The following is a 22,426-nucleotide window of genomic DNA, read 5'->3' on the forward strand; positions in this document are numbered from 1 at the left end:
TGCGGAGCTGCACGGTGGTCTACCGGGGGAGGAGGAGCATAAATAAATAAATAAATAAAATAAAAAATTGTGTATTTTTGTAATATAACACTCCTTCTGCCCGATGGAAGCGGCCGTCAACCTGCACCACGACAGGTAGTTAACGCCCAACGTCGTTTTTCTTTTTGCATCACTGCACTAGTTTCCATGACGACGGACTAACGTAAAATGTCATCAGTGGAGCCGTTAGCATCATGCTAACAGCGCTAGCTTTTGACAGCGCTAGCTTGTCATTCATCGCTAGCTGTTAGCTTAGCTTCAATGCTACTGGTTAAATGAGCTGTGATTAGATACAGATTGTTTATATATATATATGTTTATGTATATATGTATATATATATATATATTTATATGTAAAAAAATAAATCTCTGCCCGTCATTGTGAGGCAGTGTTTACAAACAGAGAGGGGCGGGGCTACCGAACCACGTGACCAGCTGCTCCTGGGTCACGTGGTTCGAGCTGTTGGGGGGCGGGGTTTAAATCGAGGAGTTTTGATTCAATTATGAAGATATTGACACGCAATTAAGCATTTTATATCAGTTTAATTACTTTATCATTTCATTGAACTTAATGTAGATGTGCTTTACTCCGTAGAACACAACAAAAGGTGTGTTTAAAGTATGCTTTATGCATTAAAAACAATCATTAGGATAAAACTAAACTAAGAAATAAAATGAAATAACTAGTGACAGTCAAATAAACGAACAAAATGAATAAAATCAAGTGAAATAGGTAAACATAAAATACTAAAACCAAATTAAAACGACGATATCACATAAAAGCCATTCTGTAAAATTGTGATAACACAGTCAATGGTCTTTTTTTTATCATTTCATTGAACATAATCTAGATATGCATTACTCCATAGAACACAACAAAAGGTGTGTTTAATGTATGCTTTATGCATTAAAAACAATCATTAGGATGAATCTAAACTAAGAAATAACAAGTGACAATCAAATAAACGAACAAAATAAATAAAATCAAGTTTTTATCATCATGTTTTTATGTTTTGATCCTGTGTTGTAGCTCAAAAGTTTGTGTTTTGGCAGATTTGTGTTAAAGCAACGATTTTGAAAGAGCTACTACCTTTTTGTATGTGGTGAAATGACATCTGTATCTGATGATAATGGATGTTTTTTTTAATTTGTGTTCCACTAAAAAATAAACCATGCATATAAGAAGTGAAATAGGTAAACATAAAATACTAAAACCAAATTAAAACAAAACATAAAGACGACGATATCACATAAAAGCCATTCTGTAAAATTGTGATAACACAGTCAATGGGCTTTTTTATCATTTCATTGAACTTAATCTAGATATGCATTACTCCATAGAACACAACAAAAGGTGTGTTTAAAGTATGCTTTATGCATTAAAAACAATCATTAGGATGAATCTAAACTAAGAAATAACAAGTGACAATCAAATAAACGAACAAAATAAATAAAATCAAGTGAAATAGGTAAACATAGAATAGTAAACGAATATAAGATAAAATATTAAACCAAATTAAAACAAAACATAAAGACGATATCACATAAAAGACATTCTGTAAAATTGTGATAACACAGTCAATGGGCTTTTTTTTTATCATTTCATTGAACATAATCTAGATATGCATTACTCCATAGAACACAACAAAAGGTGTGTTTAAAGTATGCTTTATGCATTAAAAACAATCATTAGGATAAAACTAAACTAAGAAACAAAATGAAATAACAAAAGGTGTGTTTAAAGTATGCTTTGTACTTGTTTTTAACACAGTCAATGTGCTTTTTTATCATCATGTTTTTATGTTTTGATCCTGTGTTGTAGCTCAAAAGTTTGTGTTTTGGCAGATTTGTGTTAAAGCAACGATTTTGAAAGAGCTACTACCTTTTTGTATGTGGTGAAATGACATCTGTATCTGATGATAATGGATGTTTTTTTTACTTTGTGTTCCACTAAAAAATAAACCATGCATATAAGATTTTTTGCTTTGGTGTACCAGGAAATTTAACAAGAAACACCCATTCAGAAAAGGGGGAACAAAGTGAGAAAAAGACAAATAGAAATGGTGTGTTTTGTGCATCAGGTGCATACTTATAATGATCAAGCTCTAGGGCATTTCCAGTACAAATATCACAAAACACTATACTATGCTATACTGTACTATTGCAGTTACATTAGCTGTTGGGTTTTAAATCCAGGAGCATGAGTTTTCTTTTAATTGTTTTGATTCAATTATTAAGATATTGCAAAAGCCACATGCACAAGCGTTAATAACAAAACAGGAGTTTATGTAATAAAGAAACAAGGTAGGATTATATGATCAATTTATATCAATTCAATTACTTTATATTTCATTGAACATAATCTAGATATGCATAACTCCATAGAACACAACAAACAGCGTTTTTTTAAAAATATTGTTGTGTAGTCAATGTGCTTTTTTATCATCATGTTTTTATGTTTTGATCCTGTTTAAGCCACATTGATGAGTTTTGTAGCTCAAAAGTTTGTGTTTTGGCAGATTTGTGGTAAAGCAACGATTTTAAAAGAGCTACTACCTTATGATATCTACCGTACTATCTGATTATGGTGGCTGTTTTTCACTTTATGTTTCACTAAAAACCTAAACCATGCATATGAGATCCTTTGCTTTGGTGTATCAGGACATTTTTACAAGAAACACCCATTCAGAAAGGGGAACAAAATGAGAAAAAGACAAATATAAATAGTGTGTTTTGTGCTTCGGGTGCATACTTATAGTGATCAAGATATAAGGCATTTCCAGTACAATTATCACAAAACACTCTACTATTATACTGTACTATTGTAACAATAGCAGTTACATTACTTGATACTTATTCCAAAAAGCTTAAATAATTGCTCTTCAAATATATTTGTGTAAGTTTATACTGAAATGTATTCACTACACAATGGCTCATGATATTTTCTAAATGCTAATGCAGTTCAGCCGTTCTTTGGGTTGCTGGGACTCTGACTGATGTAGAAAATGAGCTCTCATGCTTTACCACAGTTTGTGAGTCAGTGGGGCAAGTGTGTCTCCTCAACTCCAGGGTGACATATAACTTCTTTTAAATCTGGTTCATGTGCTGTGCTAAGAGGGAGGTGACAAGGGGATGGCAGGGTTTATGGTGACATGGTGGCCTCACCAGACTAGTCTGGTCTATATCAAGTTGTGTTGATGCCAGTGAGTCATAGAGCATTCTGAGATATGTAAAGTCTTTCTTTCCTTTCACTTAACTTTAGTAATTCATATTCTGCAATGTGTCCTTTTCATTTAAACCAGTTCTTCATAGTAACTGTAGGAGTTCTTGGCAGCTGTACTGCCAATTTTTAGACCACAGTGCCTCAGTCAAGGGTATCCCTGACATTCATTTATTTGTAAATAGTTGGAAATCAGAGCTACAAATTTGTTTACAGAAGAGAGCAAATTTGAGATTTTAACCCACTGGCTCCATGCTTATTAGGCCCTGTGTTTTAAGTATTTCTCTTTTATTTATTTGTCATCTTTTCCATAACAAAAATGTTATAAATTCCAGCCAATAATCCTGTTTGGAGTGTTAAACCATAAGCCAATGTCTTGTACGGCTTCAATGCTGCAAGTAAAACTTAAGTTAAGTAGGTATCCTCTATCCTCATCTTTAAGGGAATACTTCAACTCCGAACTGACCATTTGTATATCAAGTACTTACCTTGAGTTCTTAAAGAAAACTTGCCTCTATGGTGAACGGAGAAAACAAAAATACAGTGAAGAAGCTTGTTGAATTGAAATAAACAAAAGCAAAAGTATATAAACAGTTCACAAACTTGAGAATGTTATGCAGAAGTTTTCTTCAAGAATTCAAGGTAACACAGGGTGAGTTATTGAAATACTTGAAATATAAAAGTCATTTTGTGGATCAGGTGTTCCTTTTTAACGTTCCCAAGATGCATCACAGGGCAGGTATTTAGGGATTCATATCCAAAATACTTTCCCTACTGCCTTAACATTTTGCAAGCATAGCCTTATCTTCGTACAATTTCAGAAAATATGTCTTTGGGCAGCGTAGTCGCTTCCAAACGGCCTCCAACAGTTTGGTTGAGAAACAAGTTTTCCTCCTTTTCTATTTTGTGTGTCTTGTGGAAAAAGAGGTTTAAATTCTTCCAGCAGAATTCCCTCCACACTAGTGACTTTGGAGATGTCCATTGTGTTTAACCCTTTTGATATCATTCTTTCTCTCCTTTTTGAATCTTTTCACTCTGCCTCCAATTTAGATCTTTTGATTCCCCCCAAAGCTTGGTAGAAAGCAGAGATGACTAGAAGCCCCTTCTGTTAGCATCCATTTACAATCACCCCAATCACATTATTTGATGTGTCATCTGCGTCTGACCTTATCTCTTTTTTTGTAAAATTGTCTCTGAAAAATGTAATATCCGGCATCGAGTTAGTGTCGAATCTTATTATTTTACCCATGATTCATGATATATTTACGAGCCAAAGAAGAAAAAAAAAAGATTTGTATCACCAAGCCTTATTATAAATGAATGTTTGTTTTTTTTAGCTGGTGAGGAGCCATGCGATGGTGGTTCCCATGACTGTGCTAAAAGTAGCAGCCTATTGATGGAATCCTAGTTTCCTCGATGGCGGTTCTCTGACTGGGAGGGCAGAGCCGTAGTTTAACAGGTCATGGACCGCGTGAATGAAGCATGTATGGGCTGCGCTTTTTGACATTAGCAGATTTTCAATGAGTGCATGCCTTCATGGGAGTGGATGGCTGTTCTGTGAATCAATAAGGGTTGCAAAGGTCATACAGCACAGTCATCTTAAAGTACCATTTCCTTCTCTAGCCTTCTCTGTCTCTCTGTGGACCTGGTGGTTGTTTTAACTTCCCTCACAGAAACATGGTCACTTCTATCCCTTTTTAAAAATCTTTTGATATATAGTGTGAAGAAGTTATACGTTGTTTGTGCTTTAATTATCACCACTTTTATTGTGAGGTAGCATTTTAGTTCCTGCAGTTTGTCTTTATCATTCAATGTTATCTTTTCCTCATCCTCTTTATTGTCTCCTCCCTCCTCTCTCTGTCTCCTCCCATCTTCTCTCTGTCTCCTCCCATCCTCTCTCTGTCCCTCCCATCTTCTCTCTCTCTCTGTCTCCTCCCATCCTCTCTCTGTCTCCTCCCATCCTCTCTCTCTCTCTCTGTCTCCTCCCATCCTCTCTCTGTCTCCTCCCATCCTCTCTCTGTCTCCTCCCATCTTCTCTCTCCCATCCTCTCTCTGTCTCCTCCCATCCTCTCTCTGTCTCCTCCCATCTTCTCTCTGTCTCCTCCCATCCTCTCTCTGTCTCCTCCCATCCTCTCTCTCCTCTCTTCTCTCTGTCTCCTCCCATCCTCTCTCTGTCTCCTCCCATCCTCTCTCTCTCTCTCTCTCTCTCTGTCTCCTCCCATCCTCTCTCTGACTCCTCCCATCCATCTGTCTCCTCCCATCTGTCTCTGTCTCCTCCCATCCTCCTCCCATCTCTGTCTCCTCCCATCCTCTCTCTGTCTCCTCCCATCCTCTCTCTGTCTCCTCCCATCCTCTCTCTGACTCCTCCCATCTTCTTTCTGTCTCCTCCCATCTTCTCTCTGTCTCCTCCCTTTCTCTGTCTCCTCCCATCTTCTCTCTGTCTCCTCCCTTTCTCTGTCTCTTCCCATCTTCTCTCTGTCTCCTCCCCATCCTCTCTCTCTCTCTCCTCCCCTCCTCCCTCTGTTTCCCTCTCCTCCAGCTCTCTGGTCGGGTTGTCCAGTGGCGGGATGGAGCAACACAGCAGTTCGGGCAAACGCATCCGCAAGCCCTCGCTGCTTTACGAGGACTTTGAGAGCCCGTCTCTGCCGCACACGATGCCTCAGGGTCCTCCCGTCCCACCTCAGCCCCCAGTGAAGGATCCCAACCGGCCGGGCCGCATGACCAACCAGCTGCAGTTTCTCCAGAGGACCCTGATGAAGTACCTGTGGAGGCATCAGTTCGCCTGGCCTTTCCGTGAGCCGGTGGATGCCTACAGGCTAAGCCTACCGGTGAGTTACAACAGAAAAACTTTCACTTTCTACTTTCACTTCCAATTTTGTTGAATTTCATTTATGTTTCTGCAACTCACTGCAGTGCCTGTAGTTCCTTGTCTCCTGTATTATTCACTATACACAAGCAATAAATCATTCTAAAGTGTGACTACCACAACAACGGATGCAGTGAATAAATGAACAGGCCTACCTCTTATGATGACATGAGATGAATTGATGCATGAATTGATATGAATAATATACCTCTATAAAGCCTCATGTACAAACTGAAAGCTACACTGTACACTCTACAACTTTACTTTTAATTTCTTCTCTGCTCCGATCGCCACCAGCTGTCTGCTCTGAGCGCATCCACCGCCTTTCTCTTTCTCTTCGTCTACCACACTCACTCCACATTGATCTGGTCCCCAAACGAGCTAAGCTTCTCTTACAATAATTTGATATGTAAACAAATGGATTGCACTTAATCCCGGCCTTGGCCATTTTCACACGGTAACGGCGAGCATCACAGCTTGTGCGTTGCATTTGACAAAGTGCTTTTCACATATACTCTCGTCGCATATGTCACGTGGGGTGTAGGGCAGATCTTGCGCCCGTGAAGGTGTTTCCGACCCTCTGGATGGGTGGATTGTGTAGCGTAAAAACAAAAAACTTTCTTTATTGCGGCTTTTGCGATTTGAAACTTGCATTCTCCCCCCTTCACAATGTCGACTTGAATACAATTAACGGCTCAGCCCTGGTTCAACATGCTCAATGAGTCATGGTTTCAGTAAGAATAAAAAAAGGATCTCCACATGTTTCACTTCTCTGTTTATTGTTCCGCCTTTTTTTTTTTAGGATTACCATAAAATTATCAAACAACCCATGGACATGGGGACCATCAAAAAGCGTCTGGAGAACAACTTCTACCGCAGTGCTAGTGAGTGCATACAGGACTTCAACACCATGTTCACCAACTGCTACATCTACAACAAGGTAGGTTAAAAGGTAAAAAAAAAGGATATTTATCCATCGTGTTCATGTCCTAATTAATTTCTCTCTTGCTGCTACTGTCATAAGATGGCACAGCTGTAATGATTACATTTCAGGTCGACCTCCCTTCACAGCAGGAATAATACAGGGTTGTTTAAAGCTCAAGGCACTTATCCCGGATGTTCTCTCAGGGATGTTCTTAACATTGTGAGAGAGGGAATCAATGTTTAACCTTTTCTTGATTTCTCACGAGAAAAGAGTCATCCAACACTTTGCAAACAGAAACTTCTCAGGGATTATATCTGGGGTGTTTTCCTTTCGTCATAACAAAAGAGTGAAAATGAAAATGTAAAGTTGACAAGGATCCATGACCAAATATTTTATTAACAATTCAGACAACTTGTCTAGATGTAAACCTAGGAGTCCTGGTTAATGGGTGTCTAAGTGGTAGTTGTAGTTGTAATGAATCCCAAAAACGTTGATGCTATTTTAGCATCTAGGCGGGACACCAAAGATCATTTTCACCTTAAACTTCATCCATATATCACAGTTTTTTTCTTATGTTATTCATTTCATTTGTAATATATCAGAAGCAATGAAAACGAGGACAAGTTGCAAGTATTTGTGAAGGTGTGCTGAGCAAATGTTTGGTATAACTGTTGATGTTTTCACTCTGCTACTGAATTAATTAGCTAATCCTTAAAACTAATAAAAAAGTATAATGAAATATATAAAATGAATGTCAAAAGAGCAGTTTTTTCTTACTGCTATGGCCTTAGCAGTGCTCTAATGTTTTTTGTTTTTTTCTTTGCTAGCCGACGGATGACATTGTACTGATGGCTCAGCCCTTAGAGAAGATCTTTCTCCAAAAGGTGGCCCAGATGCCGGAGGACGAAGTTGAGCTGCCTCCTCCGGCTCCTCGAAGCAAGAACAGCAAGGGAAGAGGTCGCAAATCTCACTGTGAGTTGCAGAATTTGAATTAAACTGTTTCTATACTTGCTATTGTTTTTTAGTCACTACTAGAAGAAACCTTTTTGTTATGACATCCAGCCTCATGGACAGCTCAGCGGTTCTACTAAATATTTTTCTTTTTGCAGAGATTTATCATGTTAAAGAAGCGTTTATGGTGGAAGCCACATAGAAAGCCATGCATGTCTCCAGTGATTAGGACATAACTTTTGTCACCTGTCACTCTGTAGCTGAGTTCTATCACTAATGTTGAATATTCATCTCTCACCAGCGAGGGCTCAGCAGGTACCAGCGGTGTCCCAGTCAGCCTACTCCCCGTCCTCCTCGGACACGGGGGAGTCCATGCTGGCCAACTCTCCCCAGACTGTGCTGACCAAAAGCCTGCCTCCGGCCAACATCATGGGCCTGCCACCTACACAGCCCACGACCAAGGTATATAGAAAAATCGCTCATTAAGAAGGCCCACAAGAAACACAATTCTATAATAATAATAATTGCAGACCAGTTAGCGATGATTCAGTTTATTCTGTTATTATTTTTTAGAAAAACACAAATGTCTGGAAACGCAATACAGATTTGATTACCTATTGTGAAAAACAGTTGCAAAACATTCAGCATTTGTGTTGTAAGAAAAATTGTATTGAATTACAAGCATTAAATTGACTGGAATAAAGCCACAATATTGAGATCGTTGTGACCTCCAACCTCTTTCTTTGTAGAAAAAAGGTGTAAAACGTAAGGCGGACACCACCACCCCCTCCACCATGGGCTTGAGTGTGGGCATGTCGGGAGCAACGCACATGGTCGGCCTGGGCAAAGGAGGCCACGGGGGCCAGGTCCACGACACCTCCATGCACTCCATCTCCATGGGTGGCATGGGCATGGAGACCCCTCTCCTGGGATGGGCCTGGTCCGGAGCCCCGGAGGTCCCGTCCTGCTCCAGCCAATGATGGCAGGCGGTGGACGCAGGGTGGGCAGCGGACGCCCCATCAAACCCCCCAAGAAGGACTTGCCCGACTCTGTCCAGTCCCAGCCCTCTAAGAAGGGCAAGCTGAGCCCCCAGCTGAGGTACTGCAGCGGGCTGCTGAAGGACATGCTGTCAAAGAAACATGCTGCGTACGCCTGGCCTTTCTACACACCTGTGGACGCAACTGCACTGGGACTTCACGACTATCACGACATCATTAAGTGTCCCATGGACCTCAGCACCATCAAGGTGACTCCTCATAGTGCAAAGAGTATCAGACTATTGTTATAGCTCCTGTTGTGTTGCTGATTACACAGTAAAGCTTTGTTCTTTCAGATCTCTTAATGGCCCTTTTTTTAAATGTAACACGCTGTGATGATGAACACAGAGGCATTGGGGCTGAAAATATGAAATTTATTGTAAATTGCAAGTTATTAAGATGCATAAACCCACTGATGAAACCTCCTAAAGGTTTGGTTGCTTCTCTAATATTCTCCTCTCCTATCTCTCCATCAGAGGAAGATGGACTGTCGTGAATACAGGGATGCTCAACAGTTTGCTAGCGATGTCAGACTCATGTTCTCCAACTGTTACAAGTATAACCCACCTGACCACGATGTTGTGGGCATGGCACGGAAGCTGCAGGTGAGCCCAGCTGTCTAATCCCTCTTTTCGAATAATCAGACTGATACAGAAGTGCAGCAGACTGAGGAAAAGCTTTTCTGTGACTGTTACATTTTCTTTAATTTGGGCTTTTTTTTTTTTTTTTTTTCTTCCCAGGATGTGTTTGAGTTCCGTTTTGCCAAGATGCCAGACGAACCACATATGGATCACACAGCCATGTCACTGAGTGGCAATCCATCATCCTCGTCGTCCTCCTCTTCCTCCTCCTCGTCCTCCTCTTCCTCCACCTCAGAGAGCGAGCCCAGCAGTGAGAGTGAAGAGAGCGAGAGCAGCCCCAACTCAGACAGCGAGGAGGAGCGAGCTCATCGCCTGGCTGAGTTACAGGACCAGGTGTGCACACAAGTAAGTCCCTCTGTGCTTTTTACTTATCCGGGTCTCCAAAAAGACGTTTTTCACAATGATCATTAATTAATTACATTTTTCCAAACAGCTCAGAGCCATGCACGAGCAGCTGGCTGCCCTCTCCCAAGGCCCCATCATCAAGGCCAAGAAGAAGAAGGAGAAGAAGGAGAAAAAGGAGAAAGAGAAGGAGAAGAAGAAAAAGAAGAAGCTGGAGAAGCGAAGTCGAGCCGTCAGAAGCCGAGCTGACTCTGAGGAATGGAAGATGCCCGGCAAGATCCTGAAAACAAAGTCTGCCAGAGCAGGAGGCTCCCAGCCCAAGAAGAGCCAGGGGAAGAAGAGTAACAAGAATAGCAAGTTAGTAGTAAAGTAATTACCCACCACAAAGAATAACCATCAAACTGTTTCTCCCCTTCACATCAAGAGGTTTTAAAGTTGCCCTATTATGCTTTTCCACTTTTTCCCTCTTCTTTAGTGTGTTATATATATTTTTGTACATGTAAAAGGTCTGTAGAGTGTAAAACCTGAAGTCCATGCCTAAAAGGAGTTACCCTCTCCCTCAGAAGCTCCTGAGCTCCTGAAACGGCTCCATTTAATTCTCTCCTTCACTTCTGTAACTTTATGAGGTCACAATGTTCCAGAAGTGACGTAAACTCCTTCCAGCTAGTTTTGCCCTCAAACAACAAAAGAGAGAGACGGCGTTGAAGCTCTGGAGGAAGAGTTTTTTGAAATGTGAAACGTTGACCAATCACAACAGAGCGGGCTAGCTGACCAATCAGGGCAGATTTTGCTTTCTGGAGGGAGGAGCAAGCGCTACAACGGAGCATTTCAGAGAGAGGGTGAGAAGAGGTGCTGCAGGACAGCCAGGATGAGTAAAACAAGGAGGATTATGAGCATTAACGCATGTAAACATGTTGTAACTGTAACTTGAGATAAAAATATGCACCCGGAAAATAGCATAATAAGGCCTGTTTAAAGCTTCTCAGTGTACATTAACTTCATTCAGAATATCAAGCAGCTGATCATAATGGTCTTTTGTCCTGACTGTATCACTTCCTCTTGATTCTTCAGGACCGCAAAGAAGCCGTTCTACCCTCCTCCGCCCACCTCCATGCTGCCGCACTACGACTCTGAGGAGGAGGAGGAGATCGTGCCCATGACTTACGACGAGAAGCGCCAGCTGAGCCTCGACATCAACAAGCTGCCGGGGGAGAAGCTGGGTCGCGTGGTCCACATCATTCAGTCCAGGGAGCCGTCCCTGAGGGACACCAACCCCGAGGAGATCGAGATCGACTTTGAAACGCTCAAACCGTCGACACTGAAGGAGCTGGAGCGCTACGTCATGACCTGCCTGAGGAAGAAGCCCCGTAAGCCGTACGGAGAACAAGGTAAATGACAAATCCATCAATCAAATGCCATAATATTTGCAGTCAAAGCTCATCGATGATCTTTTAGCATTGCTGATATTTGCATCAATACCCAGCACGTCACACATTTGTGCTTTAGGCCAGTTTGGAGGGAAGACATTACCTTAAGTGCAGACTTTTGTGGCTAAAATGAATTGAATCGATTAGTTTGTTGCATCCACCTGTCACCTGCCAAATAATAAATAAATCATATTTTTAATTAGTCAAAATCTGGCAAAAAATAGCAAAACAACATGGAAGTTTGGTTCAGCTCAAGCAGAAATGCAAATCAAAGCAACTTTGTGAGGTGTAGCTTTAAGACAGTCAGTAATGATTTAGACTTGACTTTTGTTTGTTGTTTAGCACAGAGCTCAGACCTGCCAACATCTATTTATTTATTACTGCCAATCTCACAGTTGAATCCCCGCAGTGACTGGAAAATGTGGTAGTGATATGAAGGATCATTGATAAATAACAAAATGGCTTTTTCATCAGAGCACTCTCATAAGGACGTAGCACGTTTTGAGCACGAGATACATTTAGAATTTATGAACCATTCTCTAAAATCAGCTGGGGGAGACGCAAAACAGCTGTTTGTGGTGCTGTAACAGCTGTGTGCTGCTTGCGTTTCTTTCTCTCTCCAGTTGACTGTCCCTCTGCTTGCCTGTCATTTCCCTTCTGTCCGTGGATTGCACCAATGTGGAAAATAGAATTAGGAGCCAAAGTTTTATTTACAACCAAGAAAGCGAACAGAAACGGGATTATAAACCATGTCTCTCTATCATCAGTGATATGGACAGCGACGCAACTCCACACACACACAATCAGCAATGTCCATTGTTCTGAAGCGATTGTAACGCCTGTGTGTGTATATGTATGTATATATGTACAAATATAAACCTCGACCAGATTTGTTGAATTAAACATTTTAACAACAAAGAAAAGAAAAGGATATAAAAGTGACGTGCTTCTAGGTAAATATACAATGCAAACAATAATATGAAATAAAAACATGCTCATCAGACAAATAGGAAAAATAGTATAAATGTGATGACATTAAATCACAGAGGACATGGGTGGAACCATCAAGATAGGAATATGAAAAGGAAAAGCAGACAGAAAGCCAAACACATGAGACAGACGAGGCGAACATGCATCGGCTTGGTCTGAAGGCAGGTCTGGTTACTTTCAGTTACATGCAAAGGATATCTTCACTTTCATATTGATGTTAGATTTCTTTCCCTGACTGGATTTACTAAAGAAATAAAAAATCTAACCATTAGCATAACACAAATTGACAGGTGTGCAACGCTGTTCTCTCAGCCAGTTAAAGCTCCTGACTTTGTTTCCTCTGTGCGTCTCAGTGACACACAGAAGGGAGTGAAGGGATCATTTTCCTCCTGAGTAAACACTGCAGGATAAGCTCCTTAAAGTCAATACAGTGACGTGGAAAGTTGATTATGCGTTTGCTTAGTCGGTATGTTGAGTATGGCAGCACAGTGCGTGATGCACAAAGCATTTAATGAACGACATATCTCGGAGGTTTGTGTAATTTCACATCATGAAGCTAAATTTCGCAAATTAATGACTAAATTAGCTACACTAATCGGGTGTTCTGTAAGGTTTGTTAAATCCAACTGGCAACTGCATGACCGTGTGGACCTCGGGTCTTAAACTGCGCTGTCATCTTTTCAGGCCCAGCAGGAAAGAAAGGCGGCGTTGTGAAGTCTAAAGAGGAGCTGACTCTGGAGAAGAGGAGGGAGCTGGAGAGGAGGCTGCAGGACGTCAGCGGGCAACTCAACTCTGTCAAGAAACCTGCCAAACCTAAAGGTGAGCGCACACATCCTTATCTGAATGTGCACCTCCTCTCATGCACACCACATGCACCTTCGATGTTGCTGTTTAGATGTTATTTTTGTTTTATTATTATTATTATTATTGTTGGCCTTTTTATTAAAAGGCAACAATAATCAAGAATATTATTATTATTATTATTATTGTCAAAGTATTTTACAGAGTACGTTAAAACCGTCTGAACCCCAAGCAGTTTCAAAGTGTTTGTTTTGTTCCTGTCACATTTGACTTTATTTGGCCGTTTACACTGGATTATGTAAATCCTGCACCTCTAGGGAAACGGCACAGTCATGGCTAGAAGTAGGGATAACTCAAAAATGTCTTTAGAGTAACAGTTATAATGCCATAAAAAACGTTAAGAAATAATTTGACTTTCTTTGATAATTTATTTTACAAAAATTGGAAATTATGTAATCTAAATGTACAACATGTTGACAAGTGCCCACAAGTCTTAAAAATGCTGAAAAACTATCGGGACTCCTCATGCTACACATATTGAATTATTCACATTTTTACAAATTCCTCTCTCGTCCTCTCCTCGGTGCTGCAGCTCAGTTGAGGTTTCACTAATTCTGTGTCATGTGACTGTTGTTATCAGCAGAGTCATTCATGGCTCTGTTGTTATCAGCAGAGTCATTCATGGCTTTGCCAGCTCAACTGGCAGCTCAACTGGCAGAATTTATTTTTGTACAGAATTTTTTTTGGTACAGAATAGTAGTACAGAAGTAGTAGTACAGAATTTTACAGAATTTTTTTTTGTTATTCACAGGATGTGGTTTGTGCAAAAGGTTTGTTTTTGGCAAAATATTAGATGAAACATGAAGAACAAAGGGATTTTGATAAAATGTGACTTATTTTAAGCTTAGATTTGGTTACTTTAGGTACTTTTGGTTCTTCACGCACGATTCATTCAAGGACCGTTTGAAAATCTGATTATAAATTCCTTTTAAACTGTTTCTGGTAAATGGTGTAATTTTGGCAATAAAAGTAAACATGCCTTGAAACCTGCCGGGGATCAGAGGGTTAATACTTCTCTTCCTTTCCCTCTCTACCTGGTGTATCTGTATTTATTTACTCTCATTTCTTTCTTTTTGTTCTGTCTTCAGTGGAGAAGCCCAGCGCTGTAGAGACTCACACCGAGGCCACGCGCCTCAGCGGCAGCAGCTCCAGCTCCGACTCCTCTTCCTCCTCCTCCTCCTCCTCGTCCTCAGACACCAGTGATTCAGACTCTGGTTGAGATCCTCAGCACGGGGCTGAGAGAAAGAAGAAAAAAACACAAAAAAAAAAACACTAATAACTCAGGGACTTGGGCTGGCCCAGGACACAACACACCCTGAAACAGTAGTGGGCTGAGATATTAGTTACCGAGGCGTAAAAACACTCCAAGTGGACTCGTAAAATATTTGAATGTGGGACTGAGGGGATGTGAAACAACATCTCTGTGGATAATCGTAGAAAAAAACACTAAATGCCTTGGTTTCCCCCTCCTCCCCTTTTTGTAAATACTTGTACAAATTTATGTTTCTTTTATAAAGAAGAATTTTATGGTGATCCCCCAAAGAGGGAGGCGGAGTAATTTAAAAAAATAAATTAAAAAAAAAAAAGGATGTGGAAAGACGGGCTTTACTCCAAATCTGATTTGGCTGGCCTTCCGCTGTGTCCTCTGTGGTGAGAAAACTGAAGAGTGTTTATTTATTTGTGTTCTTCACCAACATTTCCTCGGACGTTACTGGAGTTTGAACCAGCAACCTTTGTGGTCTCAAGCCTTGCTTTTCTATCATGTGGCCTCCTGCCACGCTTCATTTTTTTTTTTTTTTTTTTTTTTAGATCGACCCCCTAGACTCAGCCTTAATCTTCCAGATTGTTGATAACGATTACATTATTTCAAAAAAATAAATAATACAAAGCTCTTATATTCCTATTGAGCAGTTTAGAAAAGAAAAGCTCTGGTTTCTGCCATTTTCAGGTCAACGTTTGAAGTCTGTTACAGTTTGAGTTCTGGATCATTCCTCTTTTATGTTTACACAAATTGTTCTTGCATTTCAATCCCACTTTAAACTTCATGCTGTCGTCTGGTTTTTTTTTTTACAGCATGTATTTCTTAAACAAAGTGGGTTTATAGTACAGTATAGAAATGGCTTTACGTACTGTATTTACAAAGTTTGCAATGAAGTAACATAATCATTCAGTTTGTAATGATTTTGATGTGACACTATTTGCAAAGTCTTCAGTATTTTTTGGAAAATCAGCTCTTTACTATTCAACTTGGATATTGTCCTCAACGTTTCTCCTCATCACATCAGACTGTAACTGAAGTGTGTGTTTATTTTAATACGAGCTGAACACTTCTGGGAATTCTGAATGTTATCGGATTATAGTGCAGGTTTGTAATTTCCACAATAGTCTCCTGAACATGTGACGTTTTGCATCTGTAGCACTTAGAGAAACTCAGTGACGGTTTCTTAGAGAACTCTCTCGGCTGCTCTGCACTTAGTGGAACAGATGTTGTTGATTGAATAACCCCGTAAAGAGACAACAAAGTCCTCGTACCCCCATGCATAGTTGAAGCTATTGTTGAATGTTCAGTGAAAGAATATATGCTTGTATATACTTAAACTGTATTTGCTGTTGCACAAACTATTGTATTTCTGCTGTTCGGTCCTTTCTTTCTTATCTTGTTTTCCTTTTTTTACATGCTGTTATTTCTCATTCCAGTTTACGGTCTTAGTTGAGTTCACTCTCTCTGAAACATACCTTTCATTTGACAAGTGTGTTTATTAAAATATTCTCTTCTGTAGAAACAGTTTGAGTTTTGTTTTGCCTGTGTGAGTTTATATATCCTTAAAAGTGAAGATAATATGCTTTTTTTTATTCTCTAATTTGAATATTTTCGATATGTTATAACAGACATAATTTAACAGTTTTTTTTAATGAAAAGATGTGATTAATTGAAGAACATTTTATAACGATCAGAACTGTTGCCTTGAAGCTGACACTGAGCATAACTGATTTCGGGGAAAAAAGTTATTTTAAACAACTCGACTGCTATGCAAATAAATGTTACAGAGCAATATGCTGAAGTATGATAAGACCTACAATTAACAGGGCTTTAAAAAAAACACAATAATCGCTGTAATATACTTTATGTAAAAATGATGAGCCCCACTCTCCAGATGGATTCACATATTGTGACTATGCTTTTCCTCCACTAGGTGGCAGCAGTCACTCATGTCAAATATCAAAGTTAGATATCCCTCCACTGTTGTCAAGGTGGAAACATTGCTGTGACTGAGTGATTGGTATGTGTGTGTTGTCAGGAAATCATCTCAGCATGTGAGTGACAGTTTAATGTTTGGGAGGGAACAAGCTGCAGGCCGTGAAACTGGCTCACTTTGGTGTTTGGAGGAACTGAAACATGAAACATGGTGAATCTGATCCCAGTGCTGCTTATTTGTCTTCCACAAATAACTCAAGGTAAGTTTGTGTAAAAGTAATTTTGTTTTCTGTTGAAGTTTATCACTACATTAAGGATGCAGTATGTTATGATGAGAAAGCTTTGGCTATTAAAGAAGTACTATTTCATTTTGATCAGCCTCTGCTTTATAAAATCTCACTATTTTCTTCTCTATAGACACCAGCTTTGCTCCAAAACAACAACTTGACACTATCACATCAAGTCACATGTTCTGAATCTTCTCTCTCAAACTGCAGGTAAACACTTGCTCCGCTTTCTGACCTTCTGTCAAAGGAATGTGACGGGCGACGGACAGTATGATATCAAGTATGATATCTTCCTGTAAGTCGCTTTGGATAAAAGCGTCTGCTAAATGACTGTAATGTAATGTAATGTAATGAGTATGACGGCGATCAGCTCCTCCACGCTGACCCCGTCACCTTTGAGATAGTTGAGCGTCTGCCGGAGTTTGCAGAGCAGTGGGTCCCTGATCCTGGACTGGTATCAGACGCATACGTGTCCCTGGGTACCTGCATGTACAACATCCCACGATCCATAAAGGGAGAACACTATCCTGAAGAGGTCATAGGTGAGGTAGTTAAAACACTGAATGAATGAGTTCTTATAAAGATGTTAGAGCCTAAGTAACAGTCACCTTTAGTCGGTGGTGGAAAAGAAGTACTAAGATCATTCAGTAAAGTAAAAGTACTCATACAACAATGTAAGAATACTGCTTTTCAAATAAAAGTCCTGCATTATCCTACTTATTATAAAACGCAAAAGTATCAAAAGTCAAAATGCTCTTTCTTCATAATAATGTCACTGATATACTATCATGTATCAGCAAGATGAGATTAACAGTGAAATGTCGATGTGTAAGCAGAATTGAACAGGTTGAAGTGGAACTAGTTTTAACTACTTTATAATATACAGTTTAGTAAGATAAGATAAGATAAGATAAGATAAGATAAGATAATCCTTTATTAGTCCCACAGCGGGGAATTGGCAGGATTACAGCAGCAGAGAGAATAGTGCAAACAAGAGACATAGTAAAAACAAGATCAAAACAAGTATTATGAATAAGTAAATAGGTAATAACACAGTAAAGAATATTAAATAAGTAAAAAAAACATAAAAAATCCACAATAACTAAAATATAGAATAATTTTGGTATCGCACAGATTGTTTAGTGAAGTGGATCCCAATGGAGGGTCGGGCCCCTTCCTAAGGGCCGCCAGATAAATCTGAGGGGCCATGAGATGATTAACGGGAGAGGAAAGAAAGATGAAACAATTTTCTGGTACAACATTTCATATTTTATATGTCTGGTTTTTGTTTGAGAAAATATTGCATAATTTGGCCTGTTTAGAGCAAAGATAGTTTGATTTAAACGAAACCATGTGATGTGTTCAGAAAATAAATGTCTCTTTGGTGAAACTGCTAACAGCTGACGACATCTGAATTATATGAAGGGGCTCCAACTTAGCTTTTTCTTGTGAGAGAGCCCAAAAGTTTGGGAACAACTGGTTTAATCTTTGACAATGTATTGAATTTTATTATTTATTTATTATTATTATTTAAGTTTTTCTTTTACCTATAAAATAACTAGTAACTGCAGCTTCAAACTAAATGTACTAGAGTCAAAATTACAAAAGTTCACTTTAACATAAAATAAAAATCCGAGAAAAAAAAAAATCCAGTACTTGAGTAAATTTCCCTATTTGCTTTCCACCACTTCCTTTAATCTGAAACTGTGACTGAGGAATGGTCAGATGATCTCCGTCTGCACCTCTGAAGCTGCAAATAAAAGCTGTTAAATACCAAAAACACAACAAACATCAGTAAAAAAAAAAGGCAGCCAGTTAATAGTCACGCTGCTGGGTTTTGTCTTTCAAAAAAACTAGATTATAGCGATTATATAATCACAAGAACAAAAGCCAGTGAAACCGCTGTAATGGGAGCGACAGTGAGCTGTGTTGTTGAACACAAGTTAATGAGACGAGTGCTCTGGTGTGTATTCTTAAGAGGAGAACCAGGGAACCAGCGGGGACGATCTCTGCGAGGTGCAATTAACCTCTCTGGGTGTTTAATCAGGCTCGTATTGTCAGAGCAGGTTAAAGCGCCTGTCACTGTTTATTGTGTAGCTCTGCACTGGGGAGTGTCTCCATTAACTAGCGTTCCATGACACTGCTGTGTGTATCTATGACAATTTACCTAATTACACACATTTATCTGGAAATGCTGCTGCGTTTATTCCTTTATATCTTTGATTTTATTTCATTTAAGACTTTGTTTGTTTTTGCTTTGGGATGATCGAATCCACGGCCAATAATTTGACATTTGAACCATTATCAAGGCTGGAATCTTCCAGTGCAATTTAAGATTTTTCAATGACTTTAAAGCAGCCAATCAACATTTTTACAACAAGAATATGACAATGTGAAAACAATGTGAAAAGTGTCGCTCTATTGTAATGGATTTACAGCAATTTATCACCTTAATGTGCAGCTCCCCTCGACTTTACGGAGCTTTACAGTTTCAGCTCATTGCTTAGCTGTCTGGTCCATAACTTTACTGTTTTGGTTCACTGTCATTACTCTCATAGCTTCATTTTTTTTATAAAACAGCTGTACACTACTGGCTTAGCACCAAACAGCAGACAGGTAAAGTCTAGCAAAGATATAATGGAGAGTTTAGCAGCTTAAAAGAGTTTGTGGAAATCCAAAACTGAGCTAAAAGTGAGTGATTAATTGCAAGGTAGCCAGAAAACATAACTCCAAATGAATGATAATGTTTCCCCGTAACTGCTGGATGTATAAACAAGCAACTGTTTGCCTACAAGTTTGCCATATCAACTTAAAAAATAATGTAATGTGGTGATATGTCAAGGTTGTCTTTGCAACCTGTTTTTGCTGCCCCCAAGTGGCCAAAAATAAACCGGTAATTGAAGGTTTAAAGCAGAAGGAAACACTGTGTTTGCTTCGTTGTATGTTCAAAACTAAAACTAACTCTTATTAAACTAACTGGGAAAGGTGTAGACACAGTTTTCGGTGCCACTTAGTTCCAGTTAAGGGAAATCTAAATACACAAGCATAAAATTGTTATTTAAAACAATACCATGCTTCCATACTGTGGCAACACTTTCTGCCCCTGTGCATAAACAATAACCATAAATAAGTGTTTTGACTGGAGGCGTTTTTTGCCATGTTGCTTTACTTTATCTTCCTCTGTCAAACATCAACCCTACAGCCAGTCCCACCGCCATGATCTACCCCAAGCAGGAGATGGAACTGGAGATCCCCAACACACTAATCTGCTTCGTGAACGACTTCCATCCGCCCACAGTCAACTTCACGTGGACCAGGAACGGGCGGCCGGTGGACCCCAGAGAGGTCAGCCAGACTCAGTACTACTCCAACAGCGACTTCAGCTTCCGCATCTCGTCCTACCTGGACTTCACGCCGCAGGAGAGCGACATCTACTCCTGCAGCGTGGGCCACGTAAGCCTGCAGGGGCCTCTCACCAAGTTCTGGGGTAGGTCAGTCGTATGGTGATGAGTCAGAGGGTGTAAAAGTAACAGAGGCGGTGACTGATATTCAATAAACATTCAGTTCCATGAGCATGCAGCTACTGATATGGTCTGTATTGGCTGATATATTATAGAGATGCAGGTATGTATTGATACTTTTAGATGAGCACAAACTATGTCAAGTCAAATGTAGAAAAAGTGAAAATTTCAAAAAAGAAAAAACACATTTTTAGCCATGCTAGCACCATGGCTCTAGGAATGGCATCCATCCAGCCGTCCATACATCTGTCCGTCCGTTTATCCATACCTTTATCCATTTATCCATCCATCCATCCATCCATCCATCCATCCATCCATCCATCCATTAATCCGTCAATCCATCTGTCCATCTGTCCGTCTGTCCATCTATCCATCTGTCCATCTGTCCGTCTGTCCATCTATCCATCCGTCAATTTGTCCATCAATCCATCCATCCATCCATCCGCCTGTCTGTCCGTCCATTCATCCATCCATTCATCCATCCATTCATCCATCCATTCATCCATCCGTCTGTCCGTCCATCCATTCATCCATCCATCCATCCATCCTTCCGTCTGTCATTACATCCATCCATCCATCCATCGATTATTTTGTCCATCAATCCATCCATGCATCCATCCTTCCGCCCTTCCGTCTTCCCGTCCATCCATCCATCCATCCATCAACCTGTCCGTCCGTCTATTTATCTATACATATTTTCGTCTATCCATTTATCCGTCCAATTATCAATTCATCCATCCACCCCTCCATCGAATAAGGAATTCATAAGTCAGATGAATTACATTTATTCGTTGTCATTATTATTTTGCATCTTTAGTAGAAAGTAGGGCTTCAGATAATAGATGGTAACTTTTGTTAGGAGTCAAATATCAGCAAGTGATATTTGACAGGATGCAAAAACTCCCCTCAGTAAAACTCTCATGCTTTCTATCCGTGTGTGTTTTCCACAGTGGTTGAACTACACACAGAGCAGCAGGTCGTAGAGACGGCGGTGTGTGTTGGTGGTGTGATCTTGGGGCTGATTGGAGTTGTCACAGGGCTCTGGTTCATCATGAAAACCAACAAGTCCTGCCAGACGTGAAACGCATCAAGACAAACACCTGGATGTCGATGTCAGACGTGTGATCTTTTCTCCCTTGTGTTTTTTCCTCCTGGGACTGAGATGGAGTGAAATTTCCTTTTGTTTCCACCATAGTTTACTCTACAATATTATATGTTGTCTTTGTCTATTTCTGCATCAACAATGACTCTGAACCTGCAGCAGTTTGACATTTTGGCACTCTCGCATCTGTACTCTAAATAAAAAGCTACTATCAGGAGATGGTTAGCTTAGCTTAGCTTAGTTTAGCTAAACACAAACTAAAACTAAACTTGGCTTTGACTGGAAACAGGTAGACTTCCTCTGTCCAGCATTGACAAAATCCACCTACTAGCACCTCTTAAACTCATTAATTGGAAAGATATATCCCGGCACATAACCCCCCATAAAAAGGCGAATGGCTGTTTTTAGTTTTTGTTTTGTTTCAGTAATTTAGTTTTTGTTTTGTTAAACAGTGGTATCTTTAATTGTCATCAAACTCAAAGTCTCACATTTCGCAAAATGTCAAACTATTCCTTTAAGGAAAAGAATAATCCCTAGTTTAGGCTCAAATTGCCATAACTAAATTTGAAAAAAACATGAATGAATTGGACAGATTGTCTTTTATTTACAGTAGAATGTATTTCTATTTCTAATAATATATAAGAAATTGCGGAAGCTCTACCCAAGTGTTTCCCGCATTGTACCCTAGTATCATGACTGTTGCTTATTATGTTTGTCATGTACAAATAAAGCACATGAAGGGGGAAGTTGAAAAAGTGTCTGTTCCAGTTTAATGTACCGCATGTCAAACTACATGCAAACCACACTGAAATGAAAGAGAACAATGTCCTCACAGTCGTGTTCGTGTGTTTATTAACCCTTCATCACAGCAGCCTGGCACGCTCACAAAGTCACCACCAATTATCACCGCAGACTGCTGCTGGTGGGCAGACTGCTCCTCCTGCAGTGACTGCCCGACACGAATAATCACTCAATAATGTTTGCCATGTCTTGTGTGTTAAAACGGACACAGGGTGGCGAT

General features: G+C 39.9%; 2 protein-coding genes across 2 annotated transcripts; both read left to right on the forward strand.

Moving 5' to 3' along the window:
• Positions 1-14: 14 nt before the first annotated feature.
• On the forward strand, positions 15-16,070 carry brd2b (bromodomain containing 2b). The gene is given in 13 exon segments (XM_054621699.1): positions 15-135; positions 5,799-6,087; positions 6,928-7,065; positions 7,878-8,022; positions 8,303-8,463; positions 8,751-8,927; positions 8,930-9,247; positions 9,515-9,643; positions 9,779-10,024; positions 10,113-10,378; positions 11,093-11,409; positions 13,123-13,257; positions 14,388-16,070. Coding segments are annotated over 13 exon segments (2,484 nt in total). The 5' UTR covers positions 15-103; the 3' UTR covers positions 14,519-16,070.
• Positions 16,071-16,703: 633 nt separating this feature from the next.
• On the forward strand, positions 16,704-21,384 carry LOC129109359 (H-2 class II histocompatibility antigen, A-U alpha chain-like). Its single transcript, XM_054621396.1, has 6 exons — positions 16,704-16,755; positions 16,993-17,069; positions 17,144-17,324; positions 19,985-20,269; positions 21,146-21,148; positions 21,254-21,384. Exons 1-6 carry the CDS (start codon positions 16,704-16,706, stop codon positions 21,382-21,384), a joined length of 729 nt encoding a protein of 242 aa, XP_054477371.1.
• The last annotated feature ends 1,042 nt before the right edge of the window (positions 21,385-22,426 follow it).

The sequence above is a fragment of the Anoplopoma fimbria genome, chromosome 20, assembly GCF_027596085.1.
Source record: "Anoplopoma fimbria isolate UVic2021 breed Golden Eagle Sablefish chromosome 20, Afim_UVic_2022, whole genome shotgun sequence".
Classification (NCBI taxonomy): Eukaryota; Metazoa; Chordata; class Actinopteri; order Perciformes; family Anoplopomatidae; genus Anoplopoma; species Anoplopoma fimbria.